Raw genomic sequence first — 22,229 nt, forward strand, 5'->3', positions numbered from 1 at the left:
CAAAACAAGTCTTATCTCAGCTTTAATTGTGAATAATGTTGACACGTTGTATATTGTGTAATAAGAACAAGCATAAGAGAATAAGTACACAAACATGTCATAACATCTTCATCTCCTTGAAGGTGCAAACTAATCATTGTCACATCAGTCAAGGTTTGACATGGATTAGCAATAGCATATCCTCGCTAATGACATTAGCGCTGAAATGTCATTTGGGTGGGGTGGGGTGGGGTGGGGTGGGGTGGGGTGGGGTGGGGTGGGGTGGGGTGTGTGTGTGTGTGTGTGTGTGTGTGTGTGTGTGTGTGTGTGTGTGTGTGTGTGTGTGTGTGTGTGTGTGTGTGTGTGTGTGTGTGTGTGTGTGTGTGTGTGTGTGTGTGGGGGGGGGGGTTGTAAGAGACCCACCCGTCCTTCACTGTCGCCCATGAATCAGTCAAAGGAGGACGGGGCGAAAAAGGAAAACAAATGCAAGCAATTATGTCGTTAATTATTTTTTCCCCTTCCTGTTTAATTATTTCAGGAGATTAGTCATTTTGGTTTTAATAAGTGAAGCCTCCTCCTTCACATTGCCCTTGTCGGCTAGAAACCTTGTATGTCCAAAAACGCTTCAGGAAATATGGAAAAAAGAAGGGACCTGTGTCTATTTGGAAATAGCCGATCTCAAAGCTCAAAATGTGTTGCGATGCGTCATGTTCTCAGCTTGTAGATTGGCTATTTTCGCTACTTTTGAGTGACACTCTTGTATATGAGGATGTAGGCGAAAGTTGAAATAATGGAGATACAAGGCTTCTTCCGAAAACAGCGACATGCAAATTAGGCCTTTCTGATGTGTCTGACATGCATTTTTAAATGAGATGGAGGAAATACAGACAGCATTCAAAAGTGAAGGTCATTACAATCCATTTACTCAAGTACAATACTTTTACTTTAATGGAGTATTTCCATTTTTCAATCATTTCTTCTACTCTACTGCATTTCAGAGTCAAATGTTGCAATTTTTACTCCACTACATATAACAGGTGGTACTACAGTACGTATTCCTCAGCATTCACGAATGGTGATTTTTAGTATTCGAATTATTCAACCTCAAAGTATTCGAATAGTCGGATATTCGACAGGACTGGCCAAACTGTCAAATATTAAGTAAGCAAGAGGCGAACATTGTGAAAATAGCAGATCTGTGAGGCGTTGTGAGCATGTAGATCTGCTCTTTTCACGATATTTATCTGCGGAACCGAGTCACATTAAATGTAATACCTACAATTCCAAGTGCTTGTCAGGGTGGGGGTCCCCAGTTCAAATATGTTTATTTTGGGGGTCACGGCCTAAAAATGGTTGAGAACCCATGGTATAGAGCATTAACAAATTCATCCACCAGGGGCATTGACAACTCATTCTTATGACTTCCTATCTAGCCAAGCTTTATAAACTTTTTTAAGAGAAAACAAAAAAAATAAATAAAAAATAAGTGAATATTCGACATCGGTGAACAATGTTGAATATTGACTTTGATATTCGAATATTCGAATAGTTGGTGAATGCCCTACCTCACACCTGTACCTGTTATATGGCAAGGGTTCCCAAACGTCCCCCCCCCCCCCAAAAGAAATTGTAATGTATTTGAACTGGGGACCCTGACAAACACTTGGACCTGCACTAGGCATTACAATTATTTTGACTACGGTACTTTTTGATCGGCTATTCAAAAATGGCCAAGCTACAAGCTCACGTGTGATGTTTTTCAAAAGATTCTCAAAAGACTCAAAATTGAAACTGAACTTTCTGTATAACAACAATAATATGTGCTTGTACTTTTCCTCAAGACATTCTTTTCCTACTGAATGTGTAGGCTACTTGTAACAGAGTGGTATTTCTACGGGTGATATTGATGCTTTTATTGCACTTCTTCTACCGTTGCTAATACCCAGGTGCAGTGCTTGAGAGCGGGAGGTCACTGAGGAAATGATGAACCAACCATCACTTAGGGTCTATTTACAAGGCAATCATAAATCATTTCATAATTGCAGCGGCATGAATCATGTATATGGATCATAGATCAGCAACTTTGTTACATCCATTATTCAAATGAGCCAGGAAAGTGCTTTCGCATAATTGTGTTGAACCAGAAGATAGCAACAACAGGGTGCACGCAGTCCACGCACGCACGCACGCACGCACGCACGCACGCACGCACGCACGCACAGTGTTTACCAGGATGTTAACCTGTGGGGGATTAGTTATGTCTTGGTGTGGAATGGATGCGGTCTGGGGCGTCACAAGGGGGGGGGGGGGGGGAGGAGTGGGACTGAGGTACTAGGGCCCAAGGTGGAGGGGCCCTAGTTATTTTATACTTTAACTATTGGTAAAATAGCAGATATACAAGCTCACAGCGCGGCACCGAGTGCCACGCTGCGAGCTTGTAGATGTGCTATTTTTGAAAAGTTTTGAAAATGTGTGCAAATCTTTGAATATATGTACTTCACATGAAAAAGTGTGAGCACCACTGACATAGAAACATAGGTTTCTATGTCAGAAAAGACATTTTCATGTTTTTTTTTTTTTTTTTCAAAAATAGCAGATCTACAAGCTCACAGCGGTGAGCTTGTATATCTGCTATTTTTCAATAGTTAAAGTACCCAGGGCCCAGATTTTAGTGTGATACCCCTGGATGCAGTCAACTTCTCACATTGTAGACTGCCTTGATCTGGAGCTAATCCTCCTCTGGGACACCGTCTTCACTTCACACCACCACAGCAGCATCAGGGATTGTGTCGTATTCTTTTCGTTTTTTCTTTTGGCCACCATGAGGCTGATGTTTGCAAAACTCATTTTTCGACACTATACTCCAACAGATTTTGTCCAAAAATCATGCAAATCTGCAGACAGTGTGTCTACAGTCATGTAATCAACATGGATCTTTCCGATATTTCATATTCCATCCTAATTGGCTAATATTGGCTAATATAAACACCCACAATACATTACACCGTGCTATTTCTACCTTTACTCCAGTATAAGAAATCTGAGCAACATCACCTCCCCCCCCCCCGTTGCTCGATACGTGACGAGGGGGTTGAAAGCCTCTTTCATTTCCTGATATACAGTAGCAGATAACCAATGATGAGCAGGAACAGGAACCACTCACGTTCAGTGAGTCATATAATGTCCAGGACATATGTCATGTGGCTTCCAGATATACCGTCGCTAGCTGACGGGTGGAAACGTTGTATGTCCAAAACCATGGCTTTTCAGGAAATGGGGGGGGGGGGGGGAAGAAATAACCTGTTTTCCAATGTAGTTTCAAATATAGTTACGTAGGCTCTTCCGGATACTTATTTTTTTGTTTTGGTTCAATGTGTACAACTCCCACAGACACACTTTCACTTTCCCTTTCAAAATTGTTCATTAATAGGGAAAATCGTTGATATATAAGGTCGCAGCACTTCACAAAGAGACACGTTGTGAGCTTGTATATCAGCTATTTTCACAGTTCTCTGTGTGAGACTTCAATGAGTCAATTGGATATTATTCATGAAAAAAAAGAAAAAAAAAAAAAAAAAAGCCACAGTCTTGTTTATATTGTGGTCCATGTAAACATTCAACATCTATACAAGCAACGTTACAAACAAATACGTGTAAATGCAATTGATGTACCGATGCTTCTGGTTGACATTGGCACATATTACTCAGGTTTTTTCATCTCACTCATGTCACTTTGTCTGCTGACCTCACTCAGCAACGAAATAAAAATAAAATAAACAAAAATAAAACAATTCACAGGAGGCAAGCAGTGATCACCCCATGATGCGCACTGCAATGTAGTTTCAAATGCACTACATTGCAGGCGCTTTTTGAGAGTAAAAAACTAAAAAAGAAGAAGACACGTGTGACATGCATGATCTGGGCAGATTGCCCCAGGAAATGTGCCAATCTCAACACAAAACAACGGTATACCTTTTTTTTTAAGAAAATAAAAATTAGTAAAATGAAGTTGACATATTGTATCTGTCGTAAACTGGATTATAGATATATAGATACCTTTATTATTCCAAGGGGGAAAATCAGTCGCCCGGATGCAGCACAGCAGTTTAAGGATATTTACAAAGTTACAGAGAAGTATGAAAAGAAAAATGTAACAGTATACAGTAAAGAGCAAGGTACATCAAAGAATGGGAACGAAGCATATAGGCCTACATTAAGTGTCAAAATCAGTCAATGCTCATAAGTGAAACAGCCACACTTAAAAAAAAGAAAATAGCAATACTTAAGCACTGTCTGCACAACTATCAATACATTGTCCATTATATACGAGAACGAAACGTGTCGCTTCGCGCCCAGGTTTTGAGTTGTGGATTTGCTACTTTCGCTACTTCTGTGCAACGTTGTAGGACGAACAAGCAGGGCATTCATTTAGGAAAAAGATAGAATATGGAGATAAGAGGTTTCGTCCCTACAGCAACGGTTATCTGCCGGGGCCATAAGGGAACCTAACTGCATTAGTCCATTTAGGCCTACAATTATTGAATGCTTTAACCAGTGAAAAATAGCAGATATACAAGCTCACAGCGCGGCACCGAGTGCCGCGCTGCGAGCTTGTAGATCTGCTATTTTTGAAAAAGTCGTGAAAATGTGTGCAAATCTTATGTATTTTTAAAGCAAACGTTTGTAACTCAAATTTTGCTTCTGGGTGGTCCCTGGAACAAAATATTTTGAGATGGGGGTCCGTGGCCAAATAAATATCATTTTGGGGGTCCTTCACATGAAAAGGTTTGAGCACCACTGACATAGTAGTCTCTCAAGATCAGACTGACTAAGCTCCAGTTAAGTGAAAAGGACCTTTTCTTTGACGATGGCTGGCCAGATTGCTGACATAGGTTTTTTCCAAAAATCTTTGAAGGATTCAAAAGACACTTATAGAATCGGGTCAAAATTCTAATTTTCAAGATTTTTCAAAAATAGCAGATCTACAAGCTCGCAGCGCGGCACTCGGTGCCGCGCTGTGAGCTTGTATATCTGCTATTTTTTAATATTTAAAGCATAAAATATTGCGTCATAATGTGTTCAGGCCTAAATGCGTTAGTGGTGCGTTCTGAGCCGGCAGTGACAGACTCCATTCCACTTCCTCCCGGTGTCGACATGTCAATTTTGGGGAGCGGTGATGAATGCGGTGACCTCTTGTTATTGGCTGTGGCTGCTGGTCTGCTGCCAGGGGGAAGGGAGGCTGAATGAAAACACGCTCTGGCCATTCTCTAGCCCTGACAGCGCAGTGGTTCTCAACCTGTGGGCCGGGACCCCCAGGGGGGGGGGTCCCCAAATTATTTTAGGGGGTCCCCAGATGATTAGCTTAATGTGCAACATTGTTTTCTCACTCAACAGTAAACAAACCGACATAAAGTTTAAGTGTATAGAGCACGGGTCTTCAACGTTTTCAGGCCAAGGACCCCTTAGTTGAGAGAGAGATGAAGCAGGGACCCCCACAACCTGTTCATAGATTCCATATCGTTTCATCGTTTGACAGCCCGATCATCAGTTTATTTTGGAGTCCCCAAAGCTCTTTACCAAAAATAGCAGATCTACAAGCTCACAACGCCTCGTGCTGCGAGGCGTTGTGAGCTTGTAGATCGGCTATTTTTGGCTAAAGTTCTCTGAATATGGACGCTAAGGTTCAAATGGTTAATATAAAAAAGGAGAAAAAAGGTTTCTATCACTCGGAGATTTGGAGGACCCCCTGTAGTAACTCTGAGGACCCCCTAGGGGTCCCTGACCCCCTGTTGAAGACCCCTGGTATAGAGGGTATCTGCACATTTCTAAAGTGACAATTTAAGGACTTTTTAATAATGTACCTCTAAAATGACAAATTAAACATTGGCAAAATTGGCACATATTAGAGGCAGAAATTGTGAAAATAGCAGATCTACATGCTCACAACGCCTCGCAGTGCAAGGCGTTGTGAGCATGTAGATCTGCTATTTTCACAATAGAACCGTGTTATACAAAATGTAATGCCTCAACTCTTAGTGATCGTCAGGGTGGGGGGTCCCCAGTTAAAATATGATTATTTTGGGGGTCCCCTGTTAAAATTTGATTATTTTGGGGGTCCCCAGTTAAAATATGATTATTTTGGGGATCCCCAGTTAAAATATGATTAATTTGGGGTCACGGCCTGAAAAGGTTGAGAACCACATATAGCGGACAGTGGTGGAAAAAAGATACTCACATTTTGTACTAAAGTAAAAGTATCAATACTGCAATGTAGAAGTGGGCCTACTCTGTTACAAGTAAAAGTCTGGAATTAAACATTTACTTGAGTAAAAGTACAAAAGTATTGGCATCAAAATGTACTTAAAACATCAAAAGTAAAACAAAAAAGAAAATAGCAGATCTACAAGCTCACAACACAACACGTTGTGAGCTTGTGAGCTTGCACCATTCATTTGGGAACAGAGGCTTAGGGTTAGAGGTTATGTTTAAGGGTCAGAGTAAACTGGTTGCACACTGCTGCATTTTCGTTGCGTTTTGGAAATACGAAATCCGCAAAAACTTTTTCAGGCCAAGGAAAGAGAGAGGAGAGAGAAAGATAAGCGTCTGACCCAGTGGCAACAGTAGCGAAAATAGGAAGAAAATCTACTAAAAAAAAAAAAAAAAAAGAAACAGTGTGTGCAAACGTGATTGACATAATGAGAGGTACATTTTTTCAGAAATTTGCTCCGATATTGTCAGAAAAAATGCAACAGTATGAAAATACCTTTTGTGTGGAACTCTGACAACAATCAATCTATGAGCTTAGATTGTCTATTTTCAGGTTCAGTTTCTTTTCTATAAGCCGTTAATAAAAGTACCTAAAATGTTGATGCACTCACAAGTATAGATAAATACAAAGGTGCGTGTGTGTGACCATGTGACTGTGTGTGTGTGTGTGTGTGTGTGTGTGTGTGTGTGTGTGTGTGTGTGTGTGTGTGTGTGTGTGTGTGTGTGTGTGTGTGTGTGTGTGTGTGTGTGTGTGTGTGTGTGTGTGTGTGTGTGTGTGTGTGTGTGTGTGTGTGTGTGTGTGTGTGTGTGTGTGTGTGTGTGTGCGCGCGTGCGTGTAGGTGATTTAAACCAGGCCGATTGCTTACTGGTGATGAATTCCCCAGGTACCAGTGATGGTGTAATTAGGCTGTTTGTCTGTGTCTTTGTGCATCTGGGTTTTTTGCTTCTGTGTGTGTGTGTGTGTGTGTGTGTGTGTGTGTGTGTGTGTGTGTGTGTGTGTGTGTGTGCTACTGTGCGTGTGTGCATGTATGTTCTGTCCCTGAGTAATGACAGTAATGTCATCGCTGGGGCCTTGGGACCACACACACACACACACACACACACACACACACACACACACACACACACACACACACACACACACACACACACACACACACACACACACACACACACACACACAGGGCCACATAAATGAATGTAAAGACTAGTGGGTGCTCATGTGTTTGCCTCCTGTGGTCTACCATAATGGTCAATTAGACTCACTGTCAATGCACACACACACACACACACACACACACACACACACACACACACACACACACACACACACACACACACACACACACACACACACACACACACACACACACACACACACACACACACACACACACACACACACCCACTGCTCATGAACTATAATGCACATCATGTCGGCCAGAGTGGGGTCCACTGACATAACCAAGCTGTGCAGAGCGCTGGTTTATCCTTCTAGACCAGGGGTGGGCAATTATTTTTTCCATGGGGCCACATGAACAACAGAAAATATTGTGGGGCCGGGCCAAAAGGCAGTGCTCCCCGCAAGATGTGCTCCCCGCAAACTAAACACACGGCTTTACCTCTGACTTCAGTAAATAAGTACTTAGCAGTCCACTTTTTGTTGAAAACCCGGCATTCGGCATCGACTTTTCTTTTTTTAGCCACTTTAGCCATTTTTGATGGTTTAGGTAAGGCAGGTCGTCTTAACTTGTGACCAGTTCTGACCACCTTCTTGTTATTGAGACAACAATCCAATGATCACGCACACGTGCTGATGTACGCATTGCGTCCATATGTACGTGAATAAAAAACTTCAAAATAAAAGAAATGCAGCTTTAGACAATGCATGAGGTAAAAATAGAAAATGTGTTTATTTTGTAATTTGCCATGAACCCCACACAATGCCCAGGTCTGTTCTATACATACTTCTACCAGCTGCTGTCATTAGTGCTGGTATTGGTATTCTTTACTTTTCTTTACTTGCATTCCTGTTTTTTCCGCCCTCATGTTGATGTCTTTGTTTTCCCCTCATGGCCTACAGGGGGCGCTGGTCTCGGCCTGCGCAGACGACACGTTACACCTGTGGAACCTTCGCCAGAGACGGCCGGCAATCCTCCACTCCCTCAAGTTCAACAGAGAGAGGTGAGCAGAGGGAACACGTTAATAGTCCAGGCGTTTCGGGCAGTATTTTGATGGAATCGTGCACTTTATGAAAGAAGCATGACATTTGGCACACAGGTAGAACATGCCATATGGAACATTTTTGGCTATAGGGACATCGCAGTTTTGTCTTGGGAAACTTGTGGGAGCCAATCAAAGTTGGGCTCCCATAGACTTTACTATACAGTAAAATAAAATTAAAAAGAATGCTTCAAGTAGCATGTGAGGGGTCAAACCAGGGTTTTTCGGGATTCTGAATCCAATGCAAGCATTCGTTTTGGGCTAAAAAACATTCCTTGGGCTAAAAACGGCGATGAGTCATCACTTTTCACAGTTTTGTCAGGGCCGTTTTTCAGAAAGGAATGTTTTTCGTGCAAAACAAATGCTTGCATTGGATTCAGAATCCGGAAAAACACCTAGTTTGACCCCTCACATGCTACTTAAAGCATATTTATTTTCCTTATTATTTTACTGTATAGTAAAGTCTATGAGAGCCCAACTTTGATTGGCTCCCACACGTTTCCAAAGACAAATCTGCGATGTCCCTATAGCCAAAAATGATTTTTGCCCGAAATGCTTGGACTATAACACTGGCATGCAGGCTTCCATTTGTTTTATTTATGGCTCGTTGGGATGAGATTTGTCCCTGCTTCTGAGCAGACTGAATTCCATTACTATCTATTTGTTGTACCACAAAGTGGGGCTTCAGTGGCAGAACCTCCCCCCACCCCCCACCCCCCACCCACCCACCCACACACCCACACACCCACACACACACACACACACACAGTTGTATTTGATTTTTTCTTCTAATAAAACCTGAGGAACTACACCAAACACTGACTGTAGATCACCATCAATGAAGAAACATGCATATACAGTACCAGTGTTGGGTAACGCGCGTTAGTAATATAACGCATATTACTAATATATTACCGAAATGCGGTAATGACTAATATAACGCCCTACTAAAAAAAACATCGGTAATATAATGCAGTAAAGATAACTTATTTACAGCATTACTTTCCGCGTTACCAACCAGGGTCCCGTCGTCCCGTTTTAAGCCAATATGGTACGGATTTTTGTCGTGGGACCCAGGTTTACCTCCTGTGCCTTCAGCCTTCCTCTCAAGTTCTGTGGCTGCGCGCTGCTGCTGCCCCGCACAGAACGGCACATATACGCAGGGACGTGCAGAGAATGTTAGAGAGGCAGGGGGCTGACATGTTAGAGAGGCAGGGGCTGAGGCAGGGCTCAATCCCCCTTTGCTGTCTATGTGTGTACATGCCTGTCGGGTGGATTGGAGTGCCTGGAAATCATTGCGCACAGCGAGTCAGCGCATCACCCAGGTGTTTAGAATGATTATTAGCCTGATTTATATCTCCCACCCATGAACTGTAGCGCTGTGTTGGTGGATGTTTTCTCCAACGCACGGGCTGTCAGATAAAACATGCCCAAAACAAGAGCTATCACTCCCACAAAGTAACGTCAGAAACACAGGACACCCCAGCAGCACGCAGCAGTGTCACACAATGCATCTCCTCTGATGAATCCGATCATTTTCGTTGTGTATTAGCAATCTGGGCAGCTTGATGTAAAATGTGCTCTTTTGTCCAAAATATTAAGAATTAGTACATTTTCTACAAGATGGAATTTGTTTAATCTTTTAAGTCAGATAAATAAACACACTACATTTAATAACTGAAACAATTGGCCTTTATAGTATTAGTATTACTGTACACTACAGTAGGCCTATAGGCTGCAATATATTGACATAATTTATTGATAGGCCAATTTGTAAAAAAAATAAAATAAATATATATATATATATATATATATATATATATATATATATATATATATATATATATATATATATATATATATGTAATTGTTCAATTTAAACATTTTGGTAAAAGTAACGTTGAAGTAATAAGTAATATATTACATATTACTCGAGTGCAGACAGTAATATGTAACGAAAAATATTACTTTAAAATGAAGGTAATAAGTAATCAGTAGGCCTAATTACCAAAAACGCTACCCAACATATATAATTTTTATCCCACGATTTTGTAACCCACTTTGTCACCCAGTTCCAATTGCCTAAGCTATGTAATCCTGGGCTCTGCTCTCCCTCTGCTGCGCCTGGGGAGACAACGGACTGACCTCATGCTTCCTTCAATGCATGAGTAGTCCAAGTTGTTTCTTTTCACCAGACAGTGGGGATTTCCCCGGTTTGGACGTAGCGCGTGGAAGGAACACGTTATTCCAAACAGTTCCTTTCCCCTCCATCAGGCGCCCCGGCTGGCTAGGGGGAGGCAGTATTGAGACCAGGATTACTGCATGTTTTTGTGAGGGTATCTACCCTAGGAGACACGGGGAGAACATGCAAACTCCACACAGAAAGGCCCTTTCCCTTTCGTCAACCCCACCTATTTCTAAATTCTAAAATGTTGAAATACTGGATTAAATTAAATCTCAATTGACAATTTCTCAAGGTTTTACTGTGAACACCTAAACGGCAGGACGTGCACTGACTGTCAGAAAGGTTTTTCCCTGTAACTTCTTTCAATGGTTTTATAAGTGTCTGTATTCACTGAGCAAGGTGACTTTCTCCAATGTTCTTAAGGGGCCACAAAAGTTATTAAAAAAAAGAGGGGGAAAAAAGAAGAAAAAAGTATTAAGACGGGTTTAGGAAACTTTAGGATTGGAAAGTTGGAATAAGGCTATGATGACCTCCAGCGTTAACTTGATGAAATAAAAAACATTTCCTTTAAAGGGAAGAGAACTGTCAAAGACGTGATAGGGACTGAATTAGAGAGGTCTTTCTCGTGACCTTTATTCACAGAGGGAATGGTGTTTTTTGACTGAAACAGACTTAGACGTGCTGACCCTCCAATGTACCCAGCGTGAGATTTCTCTCACTCTCACAGCGTTGCAAGAAGCTTGGTAAAGATTTAGAAAATCTCCGGATTGGCATGGCCAGCGCCAGAGTATTTTTCTTATTTTTTAGGTTGGTCACTTTGGGGCAGTGTCGTAGTCTAGGAAAAGATATCGATGTACCGTTTCCCAAATAATGGGGTTGGGAGTCGGGACCCATTTCTGTGTCACAGAACCATTTCCCACACACACACGCACACACACACACACACGCGCGCGCGCACACACACACACACACACACACACACACACACACACACACACACACACACACACACACACACACACACACACACACACACACACACACACACACACACACACACAAAATTGCCACGTTCATTTTAGCTGCTACAATAATAAGGAATGGAAACTGGACACACCAAAATGACTGTATCTGCCAGGTCTCTCATTAAACAAAGAACACGATAATCCACCGTCCTGCATGGTCTACCGTCAATAACTTGGCTAGTTGGCTCGCTACTAAAACACTCAAATAAAAAACAAATAATTTTAATCAAATCAAACGAACGTCGGGCGGTCTCCAGTGAGCTGGGGCTGCCCTCACATGCTGCTGTGTTGGTGCTAACATGTTATATTGTTTATACCAGGGGTCTTCAACAGGGGGTCCGGGACCCCTAGGGGGTCCTCAGAGTTACTACAGGGGGTCCTCCAAATCTTTGTATGATAGCTTTTTTTCTTCTTTTCTATATTGAACCCTAGTCTCCATATTCTGAGAACTTTAGCCAAAAATAGCAGATCTACAAGCTCACAACGCCTCGCGCTGCGAGGCGTTGTGAGCTTGTAGATCGGCTATTTTCGGCTAAGAGCTTTGGTTTAGAGGGGAAAAAGAGCAAGTATAGAGTGAAAGGTCAAGTTTATTAAGTATATTTAACCACTTGAACCATGATGGTTCAAGTGGTTAAATATCTGAAAACACAAATTGACATGAATCCAAAATACACTGACGATTGTGCTGTCAAACGATGAAACTATATGGAATTTGGGGGTCCCTGCTTCATCTCTCTCTCTCAACTAAGGGGTCCTTGGGCTGAAAACGTTGAAGACCCCTGGTTTATACAACTATTCTGTGGTGCCCGAGTACGATCACTGCTACGTGCAGACAGACTTTCACTTTGGGTGAACTTTGGGTGAACCCGGTGGGGAGGTGCAGTGTGTGTGTGTGTGTGTGACTGGATAATAATATTCCATTAATAATGGTTGTAATGTTAACCCTTTCAGTGCCCAGAATCACCACTAGAGGGCGCCCAATGGCCATAGAATCCACCATAGACATACGCTGTATATGCACAAGCCATGCGCAGCCATGATGCGCCTGAACACTTTCCTTTGTGCATGAACAGGAACAGGATGAAGTTAGCTTGAAGTTAGCTATTGGCTACCAAGCATTTTAGAAGCCCTATTTTCTGCGATTTAGCCGTGATTAAACCTTGCACACCTCATGGATATGCATGGAACAGAGAAAATGAGCTCTAAAGATCCTGGATTGCATTGGAGTGGATGGCAAATATATATATATATTTTTAGAACTAGTTCGGGATTGGCACCCTGAACGTTAATAAGGTCCAAACTATGGCACAATAAGAGTTAAAAAGAACACTAAACTACTGTCTAGATTTCTTCACATGCACAATGCTTTGTACCTGTGAGAGTCCGTTCCACTTATTTCAAACATTTAGGAAGCAGTACAAAGATAATGAACGTTTGAATGGCTGAGAGATTGATGAATAGACTACATTTACAGAGCCCTGCAAGGTAAACGGACCGTCAGGTCGCAGTTACTATCAAAACCTCCACCGGCTGTCAGTCAGTCTGTCTTTCACTCTGTCCGTCACAAATCACGTCACACTTTTGCCCTACTCATATCTCTGCCACTGTTGCTCCTATCCATGCCAAACTTTGCACACACACTCCTTGGCTGCCAAATCACAACCTCATTTCTCACATGGCCCTCCTCTAGGGCCACCATGAGTCTGATTCATGCAAAACATATTTTTGGACACTGCTACTACATATTTTGCCCTAAAATCACACAAAGCGGTACACAGTATCTCTAAAGTCATGTCATCAACATGGATCTGTCCCATTTCCCACATTCCCTCCTGATTGGTTGCCTCTGAAAGTTTGTGTATGCGACCTAACGGTCGCTTATCTCCCAATTAGCATAAAGAAACCTGACTTCGGCATCAATTGGGTATGGCAGGAGTATGCAGCTGCCATACCCTCCGTCCAGGGGGGAAAATAAAAGTTACTTTTAAATATAAATCCATGAATGTCTCTTTGTCTATCTGTGCTGGTTATTATGTTGTTAAATTACAGTAAAATAACTACAAATGCAAAATTTCACAACATGGTCACTTTAACAAGGTATTATAATTATATTCTCCACACTTGTATTTTCTCCATCTTGACAGAATGGTATATTCCCAGGTTCGGCAGGTCAGCTGCACAGGTGCAAAGCATTATTGTTAATTGTGGCACGTTTACTAACATGCCAAGTTTAGCTGCACCGTTCCAGGCTGCCATATCCAGCCCAAGAAACCGTAGAAACGGGGGGAAAAAATAAATGTATCATGCCTGTTGCTAAGGTATGGCAACATGACTGGTGTCTTGCGCAAAACACCAGTCATGTTGCCATACCTTAGCTTTTTCTGAACTGACGCCACTGTTCAGGGTGAAGCTAGAGGTGAGGCAGAAAATACAAAAGATGTAATAAAGTTGCAGACTCTTCCTTCAGCTGGCCTGTCTCACTTTAGAGGTTTTGCAGAAATCCACAGGGGCAATCTTAAGACGCCATGAAGGCAAACTTAAAAGGTTAACGTCTTTGTACATTCTGTTTGAGTCCCGGACAAGCACAGGTAGCTTCTCTGTTGCAGTTTCAAAGGTATCTCTGATCGCAGGGTTTTTCAGCTGAGACCCAAAAGATAATTGAGTTGGGACCCCTGGGACCCAAACTTACCAATAAATATATTAATAACGTACGCCCTCTTTGCAAAAATAGTGAATATAGCCGATCTACACGTTCACAACGTGAGCTTGTAAATCTAGTATTTTCACTGTTTCTTTCTATTAATGGATTTGATCTCAATTCATTTATTGATTTTAAGGGTGCAACGGTTTACAAAATTCACGGTTCGGTTCGATATGTTGGTGTCACGGTTTGATACTTTTTTGAAAAATAAACCGACATTTCCTTGATTTATAAATGTATTTTTTTAACTACATATTATTTTGTTTTAACTTTGAACAATACGGGACCCAACCTCTAGGGTAGTGGTTCTCTAAGTGGGCTCTGCGGACCCCTAGGGGTCCTTGAGGGGGTTCCAGGGGAATGTGGATGTGGAGTGGTATTGTATTGTATAGTTTGGTACAGGGTCATTCGGTTCAGTACACCCTCATTTGTTACAGTCAGTTTGGGTAACTCAGTGAGATTGGGGTAAGAGCGCTCGTTTTGTCGTTCACCACACACCCCTAACACCACCTGGATCAATTCACCTTGATAGTCTCTTAATATCAGCGCACCTGTGTAATTCTGCGTAGTCACCATGAGATGGTGACAACAGCCATTCACTTGTGCAGTCGCTGACGTCACTCGTTTGCGACACCTCTCGTTGTTTATCTACTAGCCCAGCTCGGCTGTGTTTAGCCATTAGCTTACTATGCCTAACTCTAACCCTAACCCTAACCTTAACCTCTGTAAAACTATGCCTAACCCTAACCCTAACCCTAACCTCTGTGGGGTGAGGCGCTTGTGACGCACGATGAGCGCTCCAGTTCTCAATTTCACTGAAACTAAAAAAAAACGTGACACACACACACAAACATACACACACATATATATATATATATATATATATATATATATATATATATATATATATATATATATATATATATATATGTTTGTGTGTGTATGTGTATGTTTTAATTTATCTCTCCTTCCCAGCTGGCACACGACGTCAGTACAACGTTGGGACAATGTTGTACTCCAACGTTGGATGACCATTGGATTTTGGTTGTAAATGAAAGTTTTTCTGACGTCCTAACCTAACGTTGGTTAGACGTCATAACCTGATGTTGCTTTGACGTCGTAACCTGATGTTGGTTTGACATCTTAAACTAACATTGATTTAACGTTAATCTCTGATGTTACATAGACGTTGATTAAAGGTTAGACTCCCAACGTTGGATACCAGTTGTATTTTCGTTGTAAATGAAAGTTTGTCTGACGTCATAACCTAACGTTGGTTAGACGTCATAACCTGATGTTGCTTTGACGTCGTAACCTGATGTTGGTTTGACATCTTAAACTAACGTCGATTTAACGTTAATCTCTGATGTTACATAGACGTTGATTAAAGGTTAGACTCCCAATGTTGGATACCGGTTGTATTTTTGTTGTAAATGAAAGTTTGTCTGACGTCATAACCTAACGTTGGTTAGACGTCATAACCTGCTGTTGCTTTAACGTCGTAACCTGATGTTGGTTTGACATCTTAAACTAACGTCGATTTAACGTTAATCTCTGATGTTACATAGACGTTGATTAAAGGTTAGACTCCCAACGTTGGATACCAGTTGTATTTTCGTTGTAAATGAAAGTTTGTCTGACGTCATAACCTAACGTTGGTTAGACGTCATAACCTGATGTTGGTTTGACATCTTAAACTCACGTTGATTTAATGTTAATCTCTGATGTTACATAGACGTTGATTAACTCTTATACTGCTTTGAACGTTCCCGTTCGCCCCATTTTTGACGGCCCGATAATGCCAATTGTACGTTCTTTGGCTCGTTCTTTTGTACCTTGGTTTGATGTCTGTAACCTGTTGAGGTGTCGCGCGGGTGTCTACCGTTGAAACAGCTCCCATAAAAGTACTCTTAAAATCCAACTGGACGTTAACATCAATGGAGTCACAACACTGTTCCATGTGTTTTTCTCTGGATCTATTGCTCTGTAGCGACTCATCAGCCTTGAACAGCCTTGACAAGCAAGCGTCGAGCTGAGACCATTTTCACATTAATTCTTGCATGAGGCTGCCCCCTACTGCTGGTAGAGCCACGGCACACTCTTTAAGAGAACATTTCAAAAAAAAAAATAATACACCTTTGTCTATATCATCGCAAAGGTAAGGTGCTTTTGCTGGCACAAAACCCAATAATAAATAACAACATCTGGCAGAATAAGAGTTAAAGGTTAGACTCCCAACGTTGGATACCAGTTGTATTTTGGTTGTAAATGAAAGTTTGTCTGACATCATGACCTAACGTTGGTTAGACGTCATAACCTGATGTTGGTTTGACATCTTAAACTAATGTTGATTTAATGTTAATCTCTGATGTTACGTAAACGTTGATTAAAGGTTAGACTCCCAATGTTGGATGTTGAAAATGAAAGTTTGTCTGACGTCATAACCTAACGTTGGTTAGACGACATAACCCGATGTTGGTTTGATGTCATAACCTGATGTTGGTTTGACATCTTAAACTAACGTTGATTTAATGTCAATCTCTGATGTTACGTAGACGTTGATTAAAGGTTAGACTCCCAACGTTGGATACCAGTTGTATTTTGGTTAAAATTAAAGTTTGATTGACGTCATAACCTGATGTTGGTTTGACATCTTAAACTAACGTTGATTTAACGTCAATCTCTGATGTTATGTATACGTTGATTAAAGGTTAAGACTCCCAACGTTGGATAACAGTTGTATTTTGGTTGAAAATCAAAGTTTGATTGACGTCATAACAACATTTGTTTGATGTCAATCTCTGATGTCATGTAGACATTGATTAAAGGTTAGACTCCCAATGTATTTTTGTTGAAAAGTAAATCGGATTGACGTCATAAGGCAAACATTGATTTGATGTAAGCATCTGATGTTATCTTGACATTGAATTTTGGTTGGTCTCCTAACGTTGGATAAAAGTTATTTTAGTTTAATAAAATTGGACTGACATAATCCAACGTCAGCTTGATGTTAATCTCAGATGTTATGTAGACGATTACTGGTTCAACTCCAAATTTGGATAAAAGTTCTAATTTGGTTAAATGAACATAACCCAACGTTGGCAAGGCGTCATCCTCCAATGTTGGTTAGACATGTTAGCAAGAGGTGCATTGCTGTCAAAACCCAACATTAGGTTGACATCAATGACCAAAGTTGGACATGCAAAACATCAGATGGCCGTGAAAACCAACGCTAACCTCACATCAACTTCCAACATAAGACAAACATGAGAAAATAATAGTTAACACAATTCACAAAATAAATCAAGAGTGATTTAATTATCACTTCAAAACTGGGCCCACAAAAAGGGCACAATTCACAGAAATAAACAAAACTTAAGAACAGTATTTTAAGAACAATACACACACACACACAATTCTTACTTAACACACTCCAGGTAGGTAAGAACACTATTTGAAACAGGTCAGTGTTGAACAGAATAAACAAATCAGAACCAAAAGCATGAACAGAACACCACCGTTAATTGGCACTGTGCAAACTATAATCCCATGTTTCCAGAAGATGGCATAAATGTTTCCTGTTCTTCCATAGCTTGTTCTGGTTATTCTGGTTCAAATCCGCTGCTGAGCCAATGAAACAAAGCTATGGGAATCTGAACAGGAAACATTTATGCCCCTTCTAAAAACCCAAGAGTACAGTTGTACACAGAGCCTATAACAAGCCTTACTAAGTCCCAGAGGTGTCCTCCTCACTCTGCTGCAGGTAGATATGCTTGCCCTCTGCAGGACTGGGGGCTCTTCTTGTAAACTGTCCACGATAGGTGTGAACATGGGTGGACCTGGGCTGCACACACCCTTCTTCCTATTGTCATCCAGGACCTTCTGACAGTCCGCCATTATTTTGGACAGCCGTCATGAGCGCCACTTTGGTGATTTGATTTTGAAAACAGTTTTGTCCTCGTCACTGACGAAATTGGCGACTGCACCGCTGAGGTATAGCTGGTCCTCTTTGGACAGTATCTTCTGTCCAACACCGACCTGTTTCTTGAAGAGCTGTGTAACAGATGGGAAGAGGAGGTTAGACTCAACAGTTTTTGCTCCTGGCCATCCGTTTTCGCTATAACTCCACTGAATAAATATTGTACAAACATACTCCCTAGAGGCCAAGGAAAAACCCTTTCCCTGCATTGTGTAAAATAAAATGTGCTTATTTTCCATTGATTTCTGTCTAGACCAGAGCTCCATTCTAAAGTTAGTTGGTGCTACAAAAACCATTGTGCAGCAGGTTGCACATGTAAAGACAAAACAGACCTACAATGGCAATAATTTAACTTGGCAAAAACAATATAATTTGCATACTGTGTGTGTTTGCGCCATCGTGTGCCCTCCATGCGTGACAGCATATTGGGTTGTGCATATATTTTACAGTAGTCTCTGAACATCATAACCACTGAGGACATCCCTAAAGCCCCTTTTCCCACCGCACAGATTTTGCACAACGCAGCATTGGAACAAGTCGAAAAGTGCCGACAAGCTGCCTTTGGGAGCCTTTCAGCAATGATGGGGTAGATACTCTAGTTCTGTGGACCTCTAGTCTGCAACAGAAACAAGCCTAAATAAGGCAGGGACATTTTCCCATTGCACATTTGAACCAATACCATATTACTGTATCTATTTCAACACTCAATTAACAAATCGATCAATTCCTAATACTAATACTAAAATGTGTGTTTGATTGTTTGGTGTTGCCACTTACAGTATCTGTGAGTGAAACATGCGGAACAGGTCTATATACTTAAAAGCAAGCCCAAATAAGCAACTACACTTACGAAAACAAGTCCAAACTAAAGCAACCCGCAACTATGAATATGTACAAGTGTAATCATTCCTCATTTGTTGTAATCAACTTAATATATCAAACAGCTAACCATATTTTGAGCACACTCTGAGCAACTACTGTAGGCCAACATAGATAGGATGAGACATGACCAGGTTAACTGCACACATAGATGGTTAACAAACCTTATAGATCTGCCATTTTCAAATAGCCGGTGTACTGTAGAGTGGTCAAACCTAGCCTAGTTCTTTTGTGCTTGTTTTACTTATACCTAGTCCCTTGTTTCTCTTCTCAAACCTGGCAATAAAGCGATTACCTGCCTTACACTTGCTGCCCACTAAGGAGGAAGTTGAATGAAACAGATAAGGGCAATAATCAATGCTGGCGACTAGAGAAGGGCCAGGAACAAGTTAATGTCAACCCTTTCCAAACTCCAAACCAACTAGGATCTTAAAGAATAGGGATTATTCTGGTCCAGCTGAAACACTTATTCAAGGTCACAAAATTAATCTGACCCTGTTCTTGGCAACACAATGTAACAATGAAATAGGCATTAAAGCTCTGGGAAAACCAGAGATCACTTTCATCCAATATGAACTGTATGACAATACTCTACATGTTACAGATGGGAAGAAAAAGTAATGTTATTAGTTACTACTTCAATTGATTTACAGATGCATTAACTTCAGCTCAACAGCTTGTCGCAGGCATCATCCAACTCACTGCTACCAGCAGCCCTTGCTGCCAGCTTCCATCCAAAATGACTGTATGGGGGCTATATTATGGCTAGAAAAATAATAATAATCATACTTGAACTGGGGATGCCCACCCTGACAAGCACTTGGACTTGCAGGAGTTGATTTATTACATTTAGTTGACTGTTCCACTGATAACTATTGTTAAAATCGACAAGCTCACAATGAAAGCCGTAAAAAAATATATGTATACAAATATGCTGTATGTTTGTATGTTTACTGTTGGGTGAGAAAACAATGTTGCATTAGTTACTCATCAGTGGACCCCAACTTCGGCGACTTGGGAATCATCAACACTTGAGTAAACAGTTTGATATGACTCAAAGGCAGTTTCATGATACCATCATGAAAGCCTATGGTAGGAAGCCTCTCAGAACCCCACCTTTTGGGTAAAATCCACCTTTGGCCAGGAAATAGAATATGCCCACCAGACAGAATCTTTGATTCACTCAAGTGTGCCACCTATCTGGACTGGACAACAATGCTATTGCCCAGACCTGTAGAATAAGCTTAAGATCATACCTGCCTTTGTTTTTGTGAGTAGTAAAACCATTTCTCAGCAATGACCACCTCACTGTTATATCCCTTACATAAGGTAATTGATCATTGACATGATCAAACAAATGCAACCGTAATACAACAGGGCAATACCTCACCCGATCTCTCTTGCTGGTAATCGTCTTCCTCCTCTTCACGTCCTCTATGGGCCCATCCAGCTCCATCTTCTTGCTGGCCTTTAGGTTTTCATAGCTCTATTGCAAACTTCTAGTGAATTAAACAACAAATACAACTAAATGAACTCTAAATTAAGGCTGGGACATTAACTGATTAATTGCGATTAATTAATTACCATTTTAATCGCACCACAGAACCTTAAGTTTCGGGCATACCGATCATATCGATGCACAAATCAAGAAGAGACAACAAACGTAAAGGGAGAAGTAGCCGATCAGAGCGCTTTGCTTGGCCCAGTGGATGCGAAATTTAGATTTAAAAAACTCACTCGTTGATTCACTCATACAACAAAATGTGTTTTACTTGAAAGAAAATGCTTCTCAGGTCAAATATTGATGTGCGATTAAAATGCGATTAATTGAGATTAATTAATCACAGAGCCTGTAATGAATTAGATTAAAAATTTTAATCGCATCCCAGCCCTACTCTAAATATAAAATAAAGGCATCTCAAAAGGATGATAACTCGAAGAAATAAGCAGACCAAATGTACAAATCTGCAATCTAGAGCTGCACCACTAACCATTGACTGCCCGTACATCCAAACAAACAGTCCTATCTGACAGTACTAAATTATTTTAAACTCACCTTTTGTTTTCTGATTTCTGTTTAGATGTATGGGCTGCCACAGGTTGTTGTTGCAGCTCTAGATTCAACATATTTAAAAATAATCTAGAGTTGCAAGTTGCAGTGAACCCCTGTTATTTAATTTAGCAAACATTATAGAAATCACTAATGTTTGAATAGAAAAACAACCTTTTCAAACAAATCACTTGCACCAATATTACATTTTTCAATATTAGTCAGTGTGCCAATTGTTAACTTCAACTGTGTAAAATCATATTTACAATTTAGGCATTTAGCAGAAGCTTTTAATTCAGAGCAACTTACAGTGAGCAAGGTTAACACATACACAGAATGCAGAGAGACAGTGTAGTACCTCAGTAAACTAGGATCACAGGTATGCCAGGACATCCTATAGTTAAAATTACAACCAATGTAAGGGCATATGTCCCCAAATTAAAGGCCTCTCCATACTTCTGAGTTGTGTTTTCCGACGTGCAAATTTCCGAACTCTCGTTCGGTCCAAGGCTTTTCAGAAGTCCCGAGGGATATAATTTTATTGTAGAAAAGGACCTTTTGACCGAAAACTGCGGTTTCGGTCAAAGTATGGATAGGCCTTAACGCAATATCACACTTACTTCTGATAAGGCAGGTGGACCATTGAGAGTCGTCGTGTTTTATGGCCTGCACCTCAGCCTGCGTCACTGACTCATTGTGTGCGGTACGGAATCTATGAAAAAAAAACAAAAAAAAAACACTTTTAAGATAACACTCCTTCAGCATAGCATTATACAAATTAACATCTCACAAAGCAAGGCATTTTCAGAAGGAAAAATAATAAAAATGTACTGATCCGCTGGCTGGACCTGCCATCTAAGATCCTCTCCAAGGCCTCTGTAGATTGGAGGACTGCAGGGACATTAACACAGTGGTGTCAAATCATGTGCCATGGAGAAGGC

General features: G+C 41.0%; 1 protein-coding gene across 1 annotated transcript in view; it reads left to right on the forward strand.

Moving 5' to 3' along the window:
- The window catches only part of stxbp5l (syntaxin binding protein 5L), a gene marked incomplete at its 5' end in the record, with an annotated part of 431,930 nt that overhangs the window by 234,352 nt on the left and 175,349 nt on the right, over positions 1–22,229 (forward strand). Inside the window, one exon of the mRNA XM_080753048.1 lies at positions 8,330–8,430. Within this exon, the coding sequence (XP_080609174.1) occupies positions 8,330–8,430 (101 nt within the window). The remainder of the gene's footprint in view (positions 1–8,329; positions 8,431–22,229) is intronic.

This window comes from Nannobrachium achirus (assembly GCF_963921795.1).
Source record: "Nannobrachium achirus genome assembly, chromosome: 22".
Lineage (NCBI taxonomy): Eukaryota > Metazoa > Chordata > Actinopteri > Myctophiformes > Myctophidae > Nannobrachium > Nannobrachium achirus.